This window comes from Mytilus trossulus, chromosome 8, assembly GCF_036588685.1.
Source record: "Mytilus trossulus isolate FHL-02 chromosome 8, PNRI_Mtr1.1.1.hap1, whole genome shotgun sequence".
Taxonomy (NCBI): domain Eukaryota; kingdom Metazoa; phylum Mollusca; class Bivalvia; order Mytilida; family Mytilidae; genus Mytilus; species Mytilus trossulus.
Genome location: NC_086380.1, coordinates 80,324,801 through 80,346,594, shown reverse-complemented (window position 1 = coordinate 80,346,594; position 21,794 = coordinate 80,324,801). Strand labels below are relative to the sequence as shown.

Genomic DNA, 21,794 nt, shown 5'->3' with positions numbered 1-21,794 from the left:
ATAGAAATAAAAAGAGTATATCAAATTAACTTTTTCTGGCCATTGAAATTAGCACGGAGAAAAATATATGATAAAAGTTCATTAGAATAGTGTCTTTTATTTCAATTCATAATCCAGACAAATTATTGGAAATGTTACTTTATATGCAATGATACCACTACAATTTGTTAAAACTTAACTGTTAATGGTCATTTATGCTTTAACTTTCGGTTGCGGTCCGTCGTCGTTGTCCGTCCGTCATCTGTCGTCATAACGTTAAAAAGATGTATTTTTCGGAAGCAACTATGTTTATATATGGCATCCATCGATAAGTATTGTTGTTCAAAATAAAGTTGATGAGCAAAAAACGCTTTTTTGTTATCTCAAACATTTCCTTAGTTTTAACAAAACCGCCAGGGTAAGAAATATCAACAGGTCAATGTACATCTTCTATGCAATATCAGAAAAGTAGGACAGTCCATTCGGGATTTAAAATCCCTAGAATATAACATGTATAAATGTTTACAAATTTACATTTATATAACGCTAAAAATACCATAATACCTGTAAAATACATTGTGAAGTTAACATTCAAAGAAAAATATGAACTACTAATAAGGCAAGAAGGCAAAATTGCTATGTTTGTCCTTACAAGATTTATCGTCCTTGATGATTATTTTTAAGCTTTTGTCTGGAATCAATAAAAGATTAACAGAAACTGTTCAGGGCAAAAATAATCAGCAAAACACGATCTATAAGTAGTCAAATGACCCTTAATATAAACAGTTTTCATTAAAAAAGATTTTGGTCCTTAACAACTCCCGCCGCACCAGGTGAGACATTCAGTGTTGTCCTTGTCTGTCTGCCAGTATATCTGCCCGTCCGTCCAATCGTCGCAAAATTAGTTTTCCTCAAAACAAATGTGCGAAACTTGTACACTATCATAGAAACACAGAAACGTTTATATTTTGATTGCGTCACTTTCACCGTCCTGAAGTAATGTCCCTTTATGCAAACGAGGGCATCACCTCTATCCCATGGATACATTTCCATATATTTCAATAGAACATTAATACTAGCTACTATGATTACCAAAAATACAATAATTCTGTGGCGGATACAACTTTTGCTTTATTGTTTCTTTTTAAAATATTGTCACAACTTTTATAGACAAGGAACTACTTATATCTTCATATATTGTATATACACTTTAGAAATTGAATGTTGCAATCTGTTTATCACCTTGCTTTATGGGGTTGCCATTTTGCAATTCAAGCACAATGCAAACAAATATAACTCGTTCTTTTAAAAAAATTCTAAGATGCCCTGGTCACAACGAACCTACGACACAGCTAAACAGCACCACAACATGAAAATTGTTCAAATCGCGGATCATTTGTGATCATCGTACGACAGAAGCACGATATTTTGAGAATGTCGTGTGTCGTGGGACGAAAACAAGACATGCACTTTTTTTATAAATCAATCGTCCGACTATTGCACGACTGTAGTACGACAATCCTACGAATGTCGCATGACACCCCTTGATGCAGTCGCACGATTGTATACCGAATACCAAATGCAAATGTAGTACGATGCTCTCACAACATTGATTGTCTGTCGTAGGACAGTGGTACGTTCGTCGTGCAACATATTTCGTTTTATGGAAAGAATACAATTCGGCGTAAATGTTTAGAAAAAAAACACAGTCTATCGTTTGATGAGGATGGCTATTCTACAAAAACGATGACGCTAGACCCTACTGAATAGACGCCTTGACGGACTACTACAAAAACAAAATAGCGTACTGTTGGTGTTGATTCGAGCTCGTTAACAGTATAGGAAATAGCTAAACGCCCGATGTTTGTGGGTTATGTCACGGATCGACCGACGCCTTATGTTTGGGCAGTATGGTATACACTGATGCAAGAGTTGGAGCGAGAATCTGCCTGTGATTTCATATGATTCATGTAGATGGAGCCTGACATGTTTCAAGACAGTGGCACGACAGTCGTACGATTGTGGAACGACAGTGACACGACAGTAACACGCGCATCCCATGACATGGAAACCTGAAAAAAGCCCCAAACAACTCACGACTGTCGCACGTCTGACTTGCGACTTACCTACGACGGTACAATTAAAAACAAAAATTCTCTGTCGTGCACCCATCGTGGACATGTCGTTGCTGATGTGACCACTCGAAATATTTTTTAGACATTGTGCACGATAGTGCCACGACAACTGTTTTATAGATCTTCCACGACAAAAAATCGTACGATATGTTGTGACCGGAGCTTAAATAAAACAGTAGAAGCCGTTCGTTTAATTTGTCAGGTTCAATAACCTAAGAATATATTCTGTTAGGTTTGTGAGCATTCAATTTTGAGCTCATCTGACCCTCAGCTTTTCTCATCACTTGGCGTCCGTTGTCGCCCGTCGTCGTTCGTCGTCTTTAGTTTTTAAAAAATTCTTCTCCTTTGAAACCACTTGGTCAAATATAACCAAACTTCGCAACAATGATTATTGGGGTATATAGTTCAAAAATTGTGGTCGATGACCTGGCTAGCCAACCAAATGGCCGCCATGGCTAAATATATATCATAGGGGGGAAATTTAGATTTTGGCTTATATTTTATATCTGATAGGCTTACGTCGTCAGTCGCCGTTACCTTTTACAAAATTCTTCCTCTCTGGGTTGGGATCCCACTAAAATGTTTAACCCCGCCACATTATTTATGTATGTGCCTGGCCCAAGTCAGGAGCCTCTAATTCAGTGGTTGTCGTTTGTTTATGTGTTACATTTTAGTTTTTTCGTTCATATTTTTTTTATATAAATAAGGCCGTTAGTTTTCTCGTTTAAATTGTTTTACATTGTCTTATTGGGGCTTTTTATAGTTGACTATGCAGTATGGGCTTTGGTCATTGGTGAAGGCCAAACGGTGACCTATAGTTGTTAGTGTCTGTGTTATTTTGGTCTCTTGTGAACAGTTGTCTCATTGGCAATCATACCACATTTTTTTATTTATATTGACAACAATGATTATTGGGGTATATAGTTTAAAAACTGTGGTCTATGACCTGGCCAACCATGGCTAACAGAGTAACATAGCAAAATATGCAGATTTTTTGCCTATATCTCTGAAACTAAAGACTTTAGAGCAAATCTGACTTGAGGATAATTGTTTATCTGGTCTAGATCTATCTGCCCTGAAATAGTCAGAGGAATAAAACAACCCGTTGCTGGGTTGCTGCCCCTGAATTGGTAATTTTAGTGAAATTTTGCAATTTTTGGTTATTATCTTGAATATAATAAAACATAGAGATAAACTGTAAATAGCAATACTGTTCAGCAAAGTAAGATCTGCAAATAAATCAAAATTACAAAAACTGTCACTTTTAATTTCTATACAGTATGCATAATCAAAATATGTATAGAAATATATCTTCTTGAGCCGCTTGTAGGCATATTTGAGTTTTATTTTAACCTGGTAGAGGAGAACAATTCCTGAAGTTAACACAGTCATTGCAAAATATATATGGAAACCATGTGTTCTTTTTTTATTGGAGGGGGAGTGGGACAAAAGTAAACAATCTTAAGGCAAAACACTAGTACAGTTACAATTTGACTGTTTTTATCAAAATTAAAAGCACATTTATAAAGTTTCTCTGAAATTCATGACATTTTTGTCTAAGACGGTAGACATTAAGATAACACATTTTTTATATTTCTTTATACAAAACTTAATACCGAATACAATAGGCTAAATGAAGTAGAGATGCGATTCGTCAACTGAAGACCAACACAAAACCACTACACCCTCCTTACAAAATTCAGTTACAAATTGAAACAAAGTAAAAGTTATGCATTCATTACGAATCTTAAATAAAATCACGAATAGCTTGTGCAAACTAAAGAAAAAAATTGTTAAGCTATACAATTATATGAATTAAGCATGTTAAGTGCAAAATTACAAATACAAGATTTTTTTGTGATTTCGATTAATTATTAAACGTGGATGTTGATTTTCCTTTTAAAACATTCAACAAATAATGCTGAATTATATTCCTAATGTCTCATGATTGAAATTAAAACCATAAACATACAAAACGCACATTTATATGCCAACTGACACAGAGCTGCGTACAGGTACAAATATAAGTAATTATCTACCCTTGTCTTACTTGACTGAATACACTGTTGTAGGCTTCAGAACACAATTATTCTCCCCCTTAGCTACAATGCATTTTTTGATTAAAGTCAAAGTGAATTAAAAAATTTGCACCGCCATAAACATGAAATAAATTTAACTGCTTATAGACCATTATTATTCCAATAAAATATGCTTGTCCCAGGACAATCCATAAGTGCTTTTTCTTTTGAGAGCCGTATTGACATGCCAATAGTAGGATTTGAATCTTGAATAAATGACGAGGGCTAATTTCTACCCTACTTTCATTTTGGCCAAATCACTACTTTCACTTTCAACAATATTTGTTTTCCACATGTTTTACTTATTTCAATATATATGCAACTGTGAGGACCAATCAAATAGTAAACATTTCAAAGATAACAGTAGACATATTACCTAGGAAGAAAAACCCCATATAATAATTAGGAACTATAATCCTAGACCACGAACAAAGGGAATTAATTGCAGTGCTCTAGCTAGAATTCAAAAGGGGCAGAGTGCCAGTGAAGGGCAGGGCGTTTTTGTGATAGGAGAAGGCACTGCTCATTTCTTTTGTCTACGTCCCCGCCAAAATTAATTTCCAACATGTTTACGTTTGCTTGTCGCTCACAAGTTGAGATGGACGATGTTTCTGTGAAGGCAAAGTTGATTACTTCAATTCAATTCTAAATTCATGAAAGTCTTCATTCATACACTCTTCCATTGTGACTATATTTATGACAAAAAGGTACATTGTCTTAATTAAATTACCTAGTAATTAACACCTTTGAAGTCTAATCCACAATAATTGATTGTAATGACATGATTAACCTCGTTACCTGGGGGCAATCACCAGGTGTCATATATGTAATTTAACTTCTAATAAGAAATCGACGAAACAAAAAGGCAATTTTACCAAAACGGCACAAGGTTTTCTTTTTAGAAAACGGCGTCAGGGCAGAAGGGAGCGACTAAGGGCACACATGGCGCTGCTTAGGGCACCCAGTGCGCGGCGCCCTTCTATTTTGGGCTAACGAGACCACTGAATTGTGATTTTAGGCCTATAAGACCTAAAAATAAATAAAGCATTCTTATGAAACTTCACAGTTACTTAGCATGATATCTTAGTAGAATAAATGCCAAATTTTATTACATTCTGACAAATATTAAAAAAGTTTGGAAGGTTTTTAATGAGTATATCTGTCTGAGGAATATGCTATTTGCAAAGTTTTAAGAATTCAGTAAATATTTGATTCAGAAAATATTTTGTGGGTACTTTTTTTTTACCAAAATAAGCCTTGATCCAGTAAACATAAACTGTCTTTAGTTGAAATAAGACAATTTCTAAAGCAAACTGCCACTTATGTGGCATTACTTTTCAAATTTATATCTATGGTTATTAAATCAGAATTGGTCAGTATGATAAAGAAACAGACATAAAAAGCACAATTGTGGATAAATAAACACTGAAAAATTGATGTATTCCCTTTATTCTATCCCACTCATTGGTTATTTACTTCTAAAAAACTAAAAGTAATTAAGACTTGACAATTTTAAATTTTTGAGACATTTTACTTTTCATATTTTTAAATGTCTCTGTATGTTATGTTATGTCCCAGGATCAACTCACTTTTGTTAAACCTTATTTAATTTGCATTTATAAAGTACCCTAACTGATTAAATGAAATAATGTGGTGCATTCTTGCAATTTTTTTCCTTTAATTTTCATTAGAAATCATGTAAACTATAAAAAAAAATGCCAAAATCTGCCTCATATGCCCAAATATGGTAAAATGTCTTATTTTGATACATTTTGTGTAATTTCTTTTATCTTTCTTAAAAAGTAATCAGACAAAGATCATGTTATACCTGTTAGACCCTTTATTTACAATAATTGTGTGTTGTCCAAACTCATCTCCTAGGCCTCAGAACACAATTATTCTCCCCCTTGGCTACAATGCATTTTTTGATTAAAGTCAAAGTGAATTAAAAATTTGCACCGCCACAAACATGAAATAAATTTAACTGCTTATAGACCATTATTATTCCAATAAAATATGCTTGTCCCAGGACAATCCATAAGTGCTTTTTCTTTTGAGAGCCGTATTGACATTCCAATAGTAGGATTTGAATCTTGAATAAATGACGAGGGCTAATTTCTACCCTACTTTCATTTTGGCCAAATCACTACTTTCACTTTCAACAATATTTTTTTTCCACATGTTTTACTTATTTCAATATATATGCAACTGTGAGGACCAATCAAATAGTAAACATTTCAAAGATAACAGTAGACATATTACCTAGGAAGAAAAACCCCATATAATAATTAGGAACTATAATCCTAGACCACGAACAAAGGGAATTAATTGTGATCTTAGGCCTATACTGCAACAATATTGATTATAAAACTGAGGAAAAACATCGGTAATTAATCTACTACATAAGTGGATAAGGGCAGCTTGGTTACAAATTATAACATGGAAATAGCACAAAGAAACCTAAGTTTAGTAATCATTGGGAAATACACTTAAGAAAAGACGTGAATAAAACGAGAATGAAAACCAGGATATACTTCCTGGTACAAATTCAAAACTAGTTACTTATACATGGGTGTAACAGTCACTGTCTCGCTATGGCGGTCTATATCTATCATGTCTATCTTAATTGTTTTAAAAGATATAGAAGCAATTACATTGATTTGAGATCATTCAAATCATTTAAATATTACGCATTGAGAAAAAAAATGTTTTGAACAAAATGTTGTGATACACCTTGGACTTTTATACTAACGGGACTGGAAACTGATCGATCTGTTACGATTTCAATGCCCCGATAGCTGGATTTTTTTATCGTTTAAAATGTCAAAATTCACTAATTTGTGGAGAATATAATGCGCTCATTTTTTACATATTTAAAATTTTGTATATTTTGTCTTTTCTAGGATATGGCATCAAAATCCCCAAGCAAGACGTGCTGTGGAATCTGTTCTAGAAGAAGTAGAACCCCCAAAGCTGTAAAGTACTGAACAGACTGCGAGTACGGGCTATGTACAGAATGTTTAGATTTTCATTGACACATTAAAACATTTGATACTCATCATATAATAGACATTGGTGTCGTTGAAGGTGAATCATTTGTTGTCAGTAAATCCTGCAAAGTTCATCCTGATATGGTTTTAGAATATTTTTGCATCGATCATGATAAAATTTGCTGTCGTTTATGTATGTCTAGCGCTCATCGCTCGTGTGAAAAGTTATTACCAATTGAAATGTCTGCAAAGGGAGTCAAAAGTTCAACCATGTATGAAGAAATTGTCAAAGATGTCACCACACTAAATTCTGCAATAAACGAGCTTCAAGATAAACAGAGAAAAGGTATGAGAAATCTTAAGGAAAGTAACATGGCTTTTATGCAAGACGTTAAAGCAAAGTTGCAAAAACTCATTCAGGAAATAGAAGCAGCTTTAATGTCTGACATAGACAAACTCCATACAGACCTCTCAAACGAAGCTAACGATAACCTTGACAATATATCTGATCAAAAACAAAAGATACAAAATATAACTGAACAGTTTGAATCTGTATCGAAACATGGATCTGAAAGTCAAATATTTATGCTGATAAATAATATCAAAGAAGAACTGAACTGCAGTACGAATGATTTCCAAGAACTCATGTCGGCCCAGAAAGACGTTTCACTCTCGTTTAGAGAATTTGATTCACAGGCCCTAATGAAATCATTTGGTTCAGTGGAAATTAAGGAGGCGTCCCTTGTTACCAATTACAAACCGTTTAAATTCCAATGAAATTTGCGTTAGATGTCAAATTCAAAGTAGCTGGTTCATACCTTGTCGGCATTGGTGTGACTAAAGACAATAGATTATCCCTGTGTAATTGGAACGGTTCCACTTTATTTGTGATGTCTGACAAAGGAAAACAGCTGGCAACAGTTGAAATTGATGGGAAACAGTGGGGAATAGCTATGGAAGAAGACAAGAATACAGCATGGGTGACACTACCAAATCAACAGTCCGTCCAGGCAGTAGATTTAGCTACAATGGAAAAAGGCAGACTGATAAAAGTACCATGCACTTGTTATGGTATTACTTTTTTTAACGATCAAATTGCTGTTGGAGGGTGCGGCAAGATATACATTCTAAGCAAAACAGGTGACGTACAGAAAACACTTGATGTTGATATATTTAAAGTTTACTCCATATCAGTTGGACAAAAACATCAACTTTACTATGCTCAGGCTGATATAAGGAAATACATTGGATTAGATGGAACAGTTACGTATGTCTCTACTGAAGTGGTCATGGCGTGATTGGTGTCAACAGCGATGGAATAGGAAATGCATATTTTCTTGAATGCGATGATTCAAATCTTAAGCTATTTTCATTTGAAGATAAATCTATCAAAACTTTATTGACATCAGCAGATGGACTTAATAGTCCGTATGGCATCGCTTTCAGTAAATATTGGTCTAAACTTTTCATTTCAAATCACACTGCAGGTGGGATATTAGTATTTTTGTGTAATCAGAAATAAAAAGAACTGTAACTTGCATAGAAAACGAAATCTAGGCCTCTATATAATATATTTAATTGTATCAGATTGAAGAAAGTATACCAAATTGTTATGGCCATAGAAAAAGTAGTAAAAAAGAAACATGTTGGTAGGTCCAAACAATTGATTGCTTTGTACTGTTTGATTATTATATAAAATGAATGCGAATAACATTTATTAATAAATAATACTGAGTGTTAATATTCGTTTAAAAGTGAAATGGAGAATATTGTATACAAACGTGACAAATATTCAAGAATAATATAGCTGTTCAATATCATATCATAAATAAAGAAGATGTGGTAAGATTGCCAATGAGACAACTCTCCAGAAGAAACCAAAATGACACAAAAATTAACAGCTGTAGGGTACCACATGGCCTATATTAATTATACCCCCGCTTTAAAAAAGGAGGAGGGTATACTGTTTTATCTCTGTCTGTCTTTCCGTCAGTCCGTCAGTCCCATGAATATTTTTCGTCGCATTTTTCTCAGGAACTACAATACAAGGATTTCTGAAATTTGGTTTCAGGGTTTATCTAAGTCAGCTATTCCGTGTGATGCGTTGATCACTTGACAACTTCCTGTTTACCGAACACTTGTAGGTTTTTACACATGCTAGCCAAGTTGAAAATTTTCATCACATTTTTTTAAGGCACTACAATAGAAGGATTTCTGAAATTTGGTTTCATGATTTATATAAGTCAGCTATACCGTGTGATGCAACTTTCTGTTAACCGAACACTTGCATATTTTTACACTATTAATATTATACACTTGCGGCGGGGATATCATCAGTGAGCAGTAGCTCGCAGTTTCACTTGTTTATATTGAAATAAGTTCTTCGCGATATATAGTTTAGTTAAGGTCTAGATAAAGTCAAGATACGTATATAAAACTAGTACACTGTCCTTTTTTCAGTCGGAAACTATTGAAATAATTGCTGAGACAATGGAAACTGGAGTATTAACATGTTTAACCCACATCGTAATAAAAGATAGTTAATGCTTTTGCCTTATTCCCCCCCCCCTTTTTTCCTCGGATATCTCAATTGAAACAAAACATCGGTAATCATCATTGTTATTTATTTTATTGAAATTTATACCAAGTGAGAAGAAATACTACATGAATCTCATTTACAATACAATATATTAAAATATAATACATTATTTTTACTCTTCAAAAGAGTTGACTTCGGAGAAAGTCTCTGGGTGTCTTATGTTTTAAAGATGAAATAAATATAAATGTCAGAGAAGTACGAACAGAATTGAAATGATAAAATTCTCGTCATGTCGCTTTTAATTTGGAATTTGAAGATTACCAATGCGTTATTGAAAGGTTTCCACCAATGACTGTATCATTAGTATGGACTTATCACCGACTTTATTTTACAATGAGAAACACAATGGTTGTCACTATGGTTGCATGATCTTTTGACTTTCTTACTGCACTTGAGATGGTTCCGGGTCTTTAGACGGTTTCATATTGCTCTGTCAATAATTTTATATGTATTTTGGTTTTTGTCTTAGTATCGATGTTCTATATAAAGCAGATTAGTCGGCCCTGGGTCATAATAATGTGTCGAGATAGGACGGCATGACTCCTATTGCTTTTGTAAGATGAGTGATGTAGTAAGTCGTTTAGTTTTTGCAAAACCTTTCAACTCCAATCTTAAATGACGGATATTAGTATTGATTTCTGCTGATGGTCGTAGTGTCTCTCTATGTAATTCAGCTTCCTCTAAAAAAATACATGGCCACCAAGAATATCAATTAACCAATAGAGATGAAAGTGTAAAAACAAACGATCAATATATCCTTCAGAAAGATGTTTTGTGAAATAGCATTTTGAAAATTTGTCGATAAAGAAAAACAGTGTTCAAACATATAATTTCGTGCGGATTTGCATGTAAGCTTTTTCACTGGATTTTTTTACATATCTCAAAACAAATCTGTGGGGCCCTGAAAAATTTCTAAGTTCAGTATTTTTGTGATTTTACTTTTTTTTCTGCACTATACGAGAAGTTTGTTTCAACAAAATCTATCAATTCAGTTCAAAATCTCAGAATAAAACGGTTTAAAACGTTTACTAAACATCTTTTTTTACTTCTACCCAACATTAATACTTATATACAGATAATTTCAACGTTACAAAAAATCAATGCTTTAATATAACAACAGCAAGCTAAATAACATATCAGGAAAATGAAATATTGAAGCCTCGAACATGTGAAAAGTAAAATAACAAAAATACTGAACTCCGTGAATAAATTCAATCGTAAATTCCCTAATCAAATGGCAAAATCAAATGACAAAACACATGAAACGAATGGACAACAACTGTCATATTCCTGACTTGGTACAGGCATTTTTCAAATGTAGAAAATGGTGAATTGAATCTGGTTTTATTGCTGTAAAAGAAGCACGAAAGATACTAGAGGGACAGTCAAACTCCTAAATCGAATATAAACTGACAACGCCATGGCTAAAAATGAAAAAGACAAATAGACAAGCAATAGTACACATGACACAACATAGAAAACTAAAGAATAAGCGACAAGAACCCCACCAAAAACTAGGGCTGATATCAGGTGCTTCAAAAGGGTAAATAGATCCTGCTCGACATATGGCACCCGTCGTGTTGCTAAACCCCTCACTTATATGACAGTCGCATTAAATTCCGTTATATTTACAACGATGCGTAAACAAAACAGACATAGAATATTCCTCAATTCCTCCATTTTTTTTAAAATATTTCTCAAACTTAACTTCGTCTATCTGTGCTGAATGTGAGAGAGTTAATTAGGCAATTCCTACCACAGCATTACACACACCCCTCCTCATCCCAAAAAACAATCTAGAGTAATAGTAAAGGCTGGCACAATTCAAATTCTAAATAAATTAATTTTGGTTATTAAACCTCAAATGTCAAGTGGATGTTAATATTATAGTGTTATTAACTGGCTGTTTCTGTATTGGCACTGGTATAGATTCAAGGTTTGCTGTATTGGCCGCGAGACCCGTAGGTCAAACCTCGCACTTTAATTGGCAAAGTTAAATATAACATTGAAATGACAACATAATATTACAGGAATACAATACAAATAAATAGGAGAACATATTAGACAAAGAAAAACATGATAAATAGATAACAAAAAGCATCAGGTTTAAAATTCACCAGTGACGCCTAGATATAAAAGATCGAAAGTGAAAAAAGTACAAAGTTATACAGAACTGAAGATCAAAAGTTGAAAAGGTTTCGCCAAATACGTCATTGTTTTTATGCCCGGGATAAGAACATTCTTATTATATAGAACAATTCCTGCTATTGCAAACAGTAAATTTAATCAAATGAATATGAAAGAGATATACATAAAGAAACTGAAGTATTAACTAATTACAGAAAACTAAACCCGAATACATAACGCCCAGATATAAAAGATCGAAAGTGAAAAAGGTACAAAGTTGTACAGCACTGCAGATAAAGTTGAAAAGGTTTTGCCAAATAAGGTATTGTTTTTATGCTCGGGATAAGAACATCCTTATTATATAGAACAATTCATGCTATTGTAAACAGTAAATTTTAACAAATGAATATGAAAGAGATATACATAATGAAACTGAAGTATTAACTAATTACAGAAAACTAAACCCGAATACATAATGCTAAGTTTATCACAGAATAGACACACCCGAATCAGTCCAGGCGTCAACGTAATTAAAAAAAAAGATTTGTGTTTACACTTTTATTAAATGATTATAAGAAAATTAAAAACCGGAAGTGTCCATGGGCCAATACGGCTTTTTCACGCTTTTTTCTGTATTGGCCCTGTTTTTTTTCGTTTCAAAACTTTAAGACGTTACAAAACATTGCACATCATTTCACCTGTTTATTTCATGATTTTAATTTAAAAAATGTTATACAAATGTTTTTATGCATAACGATACCTTCAAAATTAAGTAATGGCGTAAGAAAATTGAAACCGGAAGTGAACGTCCTGTATTAGCCCTAGGGCTAATACGGCTTTTTTCCCGCTTTTTTCTGTATTGGCCCTGTTTTTTCCGTATTGGCCCTGTTCGAAGAGCAATATTAAATCTTGATTTTTATCGACAGTGGGACGTTTTCAGTATTGCACATGCTGATTTATCCGTATTAGGGCTTATTTGCTCATATCATTTAATAAAAGATCATACAACACTACCATTATAACATAACAAATAAAGGGAGTTGTGAAGACACATGCATACTGCCTGCCAGATGCCGGGTGCGTTTCAGTGACGACGACAATGACGGTAGGTCGTACTTTGCTTTAAATATAAAAAAAAGAAGATGTGGTATGATTGCCAATGAGACAACTTTCCACAAGCTGATTTTAAACAAACTATTAAAAACAAAATATAGCTGTATTTAAAATAAACTTATACATTTTTTTTATTGTTCACTAAGTCATGTTAGTGTTCTCTTCCCTTTTATTGATGCAAAAGGCAATACACAATATGAATCCTATGTCTCCTTGTAAGATGAACAATTGTCTGTAACATAATCTAAAGATAATAATACGTGTCGATTTCGGAACGAGAACATATCGATTATTATCAATCAAAATAGTATTTTGTCCAAGGGAACAAGTCAATGAGAAATATCTGTTTATTTTTATGCTTTTTTCATACCTTTTACTTAAGAATCGAACAGTAAAGTTACATTTGAGAAATATTTAAAATGTTAGAAGGAATGGAACAATATTCCATGCATAATGTCATTTATTAACGACAGAGAAACCAACGATAAACACTGAAGAATGCTTTCCATTTGTTACCACCATTCCGTTCGTCATAAACTAGGTCGTTAGTTTTCTTTTTTGGACTGTTTCACATGTGTTGTGTCGTCGGGTTTGATAACTGACTATATATAAGGTATTGGTTTTGTTCATTGTTGAAGGCCATACATTTATTTCCTATGTATTAAATTCACGTTTTTAGTTCGTAATTTTGACGCCCTTTATATTACTGTTATTTGATCTTCGTCGCAAAGATAGCGTAAATCACACCTCTTTACAGTATAAACAATTACAAAATAAGGAGGACATTAGTTATTCACTCGAATGGAACATATCCGGAATAAGCAGCATTTGTCAAATATGTATGAAATGCAAAAATGGTTAATCATTTGTTAAAAGAATATAGTTTTTATTCTTAAATGATTTCTAAAAATTATCACTAAGAATATAAAAATAAAGGACGGAGTACGATTTTGAATGAAACAACTGTCCACGAATAGAAAAGAATCGAAAGATAAATGTACCAAAGGGGGATCCAAACTCACAAGTCGGAAACAATTTAAACTGACAATATCATGGCATAAAACAAAAAACACACAAAAAGACAAACAGTATATAACACATATCATAGACGACTCAAGTGATTGGTAGAGTGAAGTGCCATTACCACATTGCACATTTTGAATAGAAGTGGCACATAATGCATGCAGAGTGAAAATTGTCGGCGCCAGTGAAGCGCTTACTATGTTACACTACGTATCTAAACTTTCAGTATCTAAACTTTCAGATATCGTAAAATGTATTTCTGATATTGTTTCGTGTCGCCATATATTTATGTACAAAACGCGCAGCAATGACAGTAGCACCACCTACATATCAATGTGCGGAATATCTGATTACCTTAAAAACCTTATTAATCATCGTCCATCATCCAGATTTTCAAAGTAAACAACTTTAATTCTGTGAAAGTTGGCTGGTAAAGACGAGATGTTCAGAAATAATAATCTTCCAAGTAATCTGGCTATATGCTTTCTATTGAAAACCCAAGAGCCTTTGTAATGCAGTATTTGTCTTCACAAGATTGGCTTAGCTCTCGTTATTTATTGCTAGGTTCATTTATAAAGTTTGAAAACATGCCTGCAGCAAATTGTCGTGTTATTTTATTCTAAAAAATCTTTCTGTCTTTTTTTGGTTGCGATATATAATAACAACTATACAATATATATGTACCTGTATGTTAAAGTTTCGTATGTTTTCAAAAGCTTAAGATGAAATCAAATATCATAGATTGTTGAACAAATAATGGTACAGATTTATAAAATCGGTCCAGATCAAGTATCCGTTTTTGAGTTATCAAGGGTACCAGGATTATAATTTAGTACGCCAGACGCGCGTTCCGTCTACATAAGACTCATCAGTGACCCTCAAGCAAGTGAAAAGTTGAAGAACATTGAGTTTTCAAAATTTCCAAAAGTTGTGCCAAATAAGGCTAAGGTAATTAATCTATGCCTGGGATAAGAAAATCCTTAGTTTAAAAATTGACCACTGGGCTGGTGATACCCGCGTGGACGAAATGTCCACCAGTAGTGACATCGACCCAATGGTGTAAATAGTTATCAAAGGTACCAGGATTATAATTTGGTACGCTAGTTTTCTTCTTAGCGATAACGTTACATTTCATGAACATTCTTTGTTATATCAGTCCATGTTTTGGTGGGGTTCGTGTGGCTTAGTCTTAAGTTTTTTATATTGTGTATTGTGTTCAATTATTTGCCGGTTAGTCTTTTTTTCTTTTGTAGTCATGGCGTTGTCAACTTATTATCGATCTGTGAGTTTGACTGTCCCTCTGGTATTTTTTTTCGCCCCTCTAATATATCAAAGAAATATATTTTTGTAGGTCTTAAGCCACAAAAATCACCATGAACTAAATTGACTTTTATTCACCGAAACTACACAAGCACTAGAACAATACCCGTGATATCAATTAAAGATCAATAAACTCATACAAGTTGGTACTTCTTTGTTGAAACATACTCTTTTTCAGTTTTTGTTATAAATCAATTACCCACTTTTTTCACAATATGGACCATTACTTCTAAGAAGATAAGGGTGGCGACCATGTACCCATAAAAATAATCTTTCCAGAGTACTACAGTATGTTCTTGACTTTTAAAAATAAACTTTTAAGGTAATCAAAAAGTCGAAGGAAATTTAGATGAACGTGATGAGAGATTCCAATTTTAATGCAATAAAAATGCATGCAGAAAAAGAATCAACCATTGCTTACCTTCTTTCAATAATGACATGAAATTCCCGAAGCAGTAGACACTCGATTGGAAAGTAAAAATTTGGCCAATGTCTTTTTGGCCTAAAAGAAGAAAACCCCCATTTTAAGTGCTGTAGTAGTCTTTTTTGTTATTGCGCAATATGACATCATAGACTATGAAGATATTTAAAATCACGTATAAACCCTAACCCTAACCCTAACTCGAGAAAAAATTTAAATTAAAAAAAGATACCATACTATGAACCACTATTAGTAGATAGTATGTGCCTCTTCTACTGTATCGTATGATAGTACAGTTTCATGTTGATAACGAATTTATGTCATATGACCGAACACTGCTGTCGATTGGAGTAACACTCTGAATTAATATGTGTGTCAATATCCAAGACTCATTTTTCTAACACTTCGAAACAAAAACTCCTATAGATGACTCATTGTCAAATCTGGTTTCTAGAACAGAAGTTTACCATGTAATAAGTAGAAATGTTTATTTATGAAGATGTTATGTCTGTCGTTTTATTCTATGTCGTTTATGCTTGGATTGTTGTCCCCGTGACGAAATATTGAAATTCACATTTAGTTATGCCATTTTGCATAATGCTTCATATGTTTGACCTGCTGGTACATAATTCTTTAAATAATAAAACTATAGGATAAACTGCAAAACATTATACGCCTTCAAAATCGACATCTTAACAAAATTAAAAGTATGCATTTATCAAGTATCTGTTTATGACATTTGTGTGGGAAAAGTAAGCATTTAAAATTACCCTATGTTTAATTTGTTCTACACAACTTTAATACAGAATAAAAAGCCTAAAATGAAAAAAAAAAGACAAGATTCGTAAATTCAAGATCTATTTAGAAAGTATGTATTTTTGTATATATCGAGAATTCTGTTGAATTTTAAATCATAGATATCATGGATAATGTTCATCGTGTTTACCTGTAGAGAATGAATTTTTATGGATCGAATATAGGGTCAATCAAATGATTTATCTTTGTTCCAATTTCAATCTTGACATTCTGTTCCTTATATAATAATAACAAGTACAGGGACAATGAGCGCGTTTTCCATCTATAGCTATGGGATTGAATTGAACTTCAGAGGAATACGGTTTTAAAGGGGCACTAGCACTAGCTAACGAGATATGTAAAAAATCTAAAGTATGATTTTTTTGTTCAATCATTAGTTAAAGTGAAATAGTGAAATACTAATTTGCTTTTATCAGCTAAAATGGTTCAATTATGTCAAATTAAGCTTATAAACATTGATAATAAATTATTTAATTGCAAATGAATAATTTTAACCTCATTAAATCTGTATTCATGTGAACTCCGATTTAACCCCGTAAAAAGAGATAGAATAACGAATGCATTACCCGTGTATGGTTATTTAAAGGAAAAGAAAGTCAATATTGATGGTAAATAATTTGATTGATTAACTCGATCCACACATTTTTTTTATCTCATAAAGGTAAAAACGACGATAAACATAAATTTATAATCTATAAAATAAAATTTAACAGACCGAAAAATCCAATTACACAAGTTGCCAAATCTATTTATATCTATGTTTATGTTTATGATCATAAAGGTCAACTCGATAGTTAATTATATGGCGTCTTGGCTAAAATTCTTACGAAAAGAAATAACATTTCAATTGTTTATTTTATACTATTGAATAGTTTGGAATAATGTATTACATTGCTATAAATAAAATATTAGAATTTTAGTCAAATCGGTGAACATGAATTTGACAACTATTGCCCTTTAATGATGTCGAATTACTCACTTGAAACTATTATTTCATTATTTAACGTTCATTAATGACTGAACAAAAGAAATAGTTAGTCTTTAGATTTTTTTATATATCTCGTAGCTAGTGCCCCTTTAAACAAAGTAGGCGTTTTACAATTTGAAATTATCATTAAACATAGATAGTAACGATGGATAAAATAGAACAATAGAGCAAACCACAGCAGGGTTACGTACAGGTGGAAAATATTTTTAGTAGTTATCTACTCCTATCTCGACTGAATACATGGGCGAACTGTGATGATATTGATTAGGATATTAAGGTAAATTGTGTTTAATTAACTAAATATATAAGTATATAATTGTGGTCCAGTAACAAATATCAACAAGTAAAATAACCACGCGTCTGAATTCGTTAGGAAAAATGTTAAGAAAAAGACGTAAATAATCGAGACTGATAATCAGGATATACTTCCTGGTACAAAAATAGTTAATTGTGTCAGTATTAGTCACTGGATCAACTCTGTCTCCCAATGGCTGTCTTTTTTTTTTAATTGCTTTAAAAGTTTGAAAAGCAATTTCAATCACTTGTAAATGATTCCAAACATCACTTACGTGTCGAGAAAAATTGTTTGAAAAGAAATTTTACATCTAGGCTTGATAATTTGCTTTAATTTCTTTGTGTATTAGTTCTAATAATAGTACAAAATCTTTCATACGCTTTCATACGCTATATGTTCAACTTGAATGTGTCTGTCTTATCATCACGATGCCTTCTGTGAGTAAGAGAATGAAGTTTGCATCAGTACTTTTATTCTTGCTAGTAGATGACCGCAAATTCGCGGTACAATTTGGCAAGTGTTGAAAAAAGAGGTTTTTTTTTAATTTCGCGGTCAGTACGTCGACTGACTATGTGCGGGCGTTTTCTGTTGTAAAAATGTTGATTTAAAACATTGTAAGGAAGTACAAAACACTACATTTATACATTATATCACAAATATTTCCGACTTTGTATGGTTTTAGAGAAATTTCGGCTCTATGAAATCTTTCTCATCATACTGCACATATCTGAAATTCATTTAGTTTCTCTCATTTTTCCCTTTTTCAAAAGAACTTATATCTTTATCAAATGCGGTTTTAATAGATATATCCATATTCACAAGCGGTCGTACTCAAGCAATAAATATTTATAAGAAGAATGTGTCCACAGTACACGGATGCCCCACTCGCACTATTCTTTTCTATGTTCATTGGGAACATGTGTACTGAGTTTTAAGTTGATAAGACTTCAACTTCATCAAAAACTACCTTGACCAAAAACTTTAACCAAAACTAGCACTATCTTTTTCTAAGTTTAGTGGTTCATAAAATTTGAGTCAAAATTCTAAGTTGGCATTTAAATTAGAAAGATCATATCATTGGGAATATGTGTACTAAGTTTCAAATTGATTGAACTTTAACTCCATCAAAAACTACTTTGACCAAAAACTTTAACATGAAGCGGAACAGACGGACGGACGAACGAACGAAGGAGTTATTGTGCTTAAACGACAATGTTAAATTACAATTTTGTTCACAAATAGAACCTGCAGACAGCAAAATACTTTTAGCGAAGATAGCCATTTGTGGCTGCCTGCTCTTAATAAAGGTACTTGATTGAAGAGAGTAATTAGGTGTGATACATGAATAATTTTATGCTGGTAAACTATACTTCGAGGATTATCGTCTTCCTTTCTCGATAAGCTATTCATTCCATAATTGCGTTCTGGTTTTACCCCCCACGTAATTGGTGAATAGAGTGTTGATTGTTGAATCGTAATTTCGCCGATCCTCGTCATATTTTCCATACAAATGCTCATCTATTTTGAAAGATTACAACAACAAAAAATCAGAAAATAAAAGAGACAAATGCATTATTGTTGTTATTTTTCAGTTTTCAAGGTTGCATGAATATTTTAACAAATCTGTGACATAGCCTATTTAATGTAACTTGTCAAGTTGACCTCAAACCATTAAATACCATGTATCAGATATACATACACTGTCCACATTACTCTACAAGACACACTAATTTCGAATTTGATTAGTTGTTCAATCATTAAAGAATTATGGGTAACTTTTAAATGCTCAAACGATTACCCATGGATTTCGTAGAGTAAGTTCTGAACGCATGGTTTTGTTGGTAATTAACATGTATTGACCCGTGTAAAATGTCAACACTAACTAATTTGCGGAGGAGGGTATAAGTAACTATTTTTTTAAATATTTATAAAATTTTAGTTTTTTTTATCTTTTTTAGGATATGGCGTCCAAATCCCCGAGCAAGTGTTGTGGAATCTGTTCCAGAAGAAGTAGATCCACCAAAGCTGTAAAGTATTGTACAGACTGCGAGGACGGGCTATGTACAGAATGTTTAGATTTTCACGGACACATTAAAAGTTTTGATACTCACCATATAATAGGCATTGATGTCATCGAAGGTACTTCCTTTATTGTCAATAAATCCTGCAAAGTTCATCCCGATATGGTTTTAGAATATTTTTGCTCCCACCATGATACAATGTGCTGTCAGTCATGTATGGGTAGTGATCATCGCTCATGTGACAAGGTACTCCCAATTAGAGTATCTGCGAAAGGGGTCAAAAGTTCAACCATGTATGAAGAAATGGTCAAAGATGTCACCTTATTAAATTCCGCAGTAAACGAACTGGAAGATAAAAAGAAAAGGTCAATTGTCAGACTTAAAGATAGTAAGAAGAATGTTCAGCAAGACGGTAAAAACTTCAAAGCACTATTGCTAAAACGCATTGAAGAAATTGAAGCAACTTTTACGTCTGAAATAGAAGCAAATCATAAAGACCTCTCACATGAAGCAAACGACAATCTTGAAAAAATATGTGATCATAGAAATAAAATACAAAATATATCCGAACAATTCAAATCAGTTTCGAAATATGGATCTGAAAGTCAAATATTTATAATGATAAATAATATAAAAGAAGAACTGAACTGTAGTGCAAATAATTTTCATAAACTGCTGTCGTCTCAAAAAGATGCCACTTTATCGTTTAAAGAGTCCAATTTACTGTCCGTTATGAAATCATTTGGTTCAGTGGATATCAAAAAGGCTTCCCTTGATGTCAAATACAAACCGTGTAAAGATCAGCAAGCGCAATTCCATCAACAGCAGCGAAAGCTTCCATCGAAATTCCAGCTAGATTGTAAATTCAAAGTACCTGGTGCAACCATTGCTGGCATAGGTGTGACAAAAGACAAGCGATTATTCATGTGTCATCGGAACGGTTTCGATTTATTTGTTATGTCTGAAAAAGGTTTACAACTGGCAACAGTTCAAATGGGCGAGAGTCAATGGGGGATAGCTATGGAAGAAGACAACAATACAGCATGGGTCACACTACCAGATATAAAGTCCATTCAGACTGTAGATATAGCTACAATGCAGAAGGGGCCGCTGATTAAAGTACCCGAACAATGTTATGGTATTGCTATTATTGACGATCAAATCGCTGTAGGTGGGTTCGGCAAGATATACATAATTAACAAAACCGGTGACTTAAAGAAGACACTAGATGTAGGAGGAACCGCAGTTAACTCCTTATCAGTTGGTAAAAAAAATCAGCTTTACTTTGTTCAGGCTGATATAGGAAACTCTAAATTGAAATACATCGGATTAGATGGAACAGTTGCGTCTATCTCTGCTGAAGATACTCATGACGTGATTGGTGTTTTAAGCGACAGAATAGGAAATGTATATTTTCTTGAATTCAGAGCATCGAATATTAAGCTGTTTTCATTTGAAGATAAATCTATGAAAACTATATTGACATCAAAAGATGGACTTAATGACCCCCGTGGCTTCGCTTTCAGTAAAGATTGGTCTAAACTTTTCGTTTCGAATTACACTGCCGGTGAAATATTGGCATTTTCGTGTAAATAGAAATTACAGACTTGTTAAGTTTTATAGTTTATGAAAGTAATGTCCGTGTACTTTAGTATTCTAGAAATTAAAAAAAAAAGTATTTTAATCTTTTTTTGCCACAGAAAATAAGTAAGGAGAAAAAAATATACTAAGAATTCATAACAATCATAGTGTCTTTTATTGCAATTCATAATCCTGCCAGTCATCAATTGGAATGAGTTCCTTGATATTCAATAATACCACTACATGGGGGGGGGGGGGCATTATTATGTTGAAATATAACGGGATTGACAAAAAAATGTACCTTGGAC

The 21,794-nt window shown here is 33.1% G+C and overlaps 1 protein-coding gene across 1 annotated transcript; it reads left to right on the top strand.

Annotated features, from left to right (window-relative positions):
* Positions 1-17,816: 17,816 nt before the first annotated feature.
* Positions 17,817-21,571, top strand: LOC134682168 (E3 ubiquitin-protein ligase TRIM45-like). The gene is made up of 2 exons (XM_063541742.1): positions 17,817-17,866; positions 19,843-21,571. Exon 2 carries the CDS (start codon positions 19,846-19,848, stop codon positions 21,499-21,501), a length of 1,656 nt encoding a protein of 551 aa, XP_063397812.1. The 5' UTR covers positions 17,817-17,866; positions 19,843-19,845; the 3' UTR covers positions 21,502-21,571.
* The last annotated feature ends 223 nt before the right edge of the window (positions 21,572-21,794 follow it).

Excerpts from the sequence above, each read along its gene's own strand:
- LOC134682168 (XM_063541742.1), top strand. The coding sequence starts at position 19,846 with ATGGCGTCCAAATCCCCGAGCAAGTGTTGTGGAATCTGTTCCAGAAGA.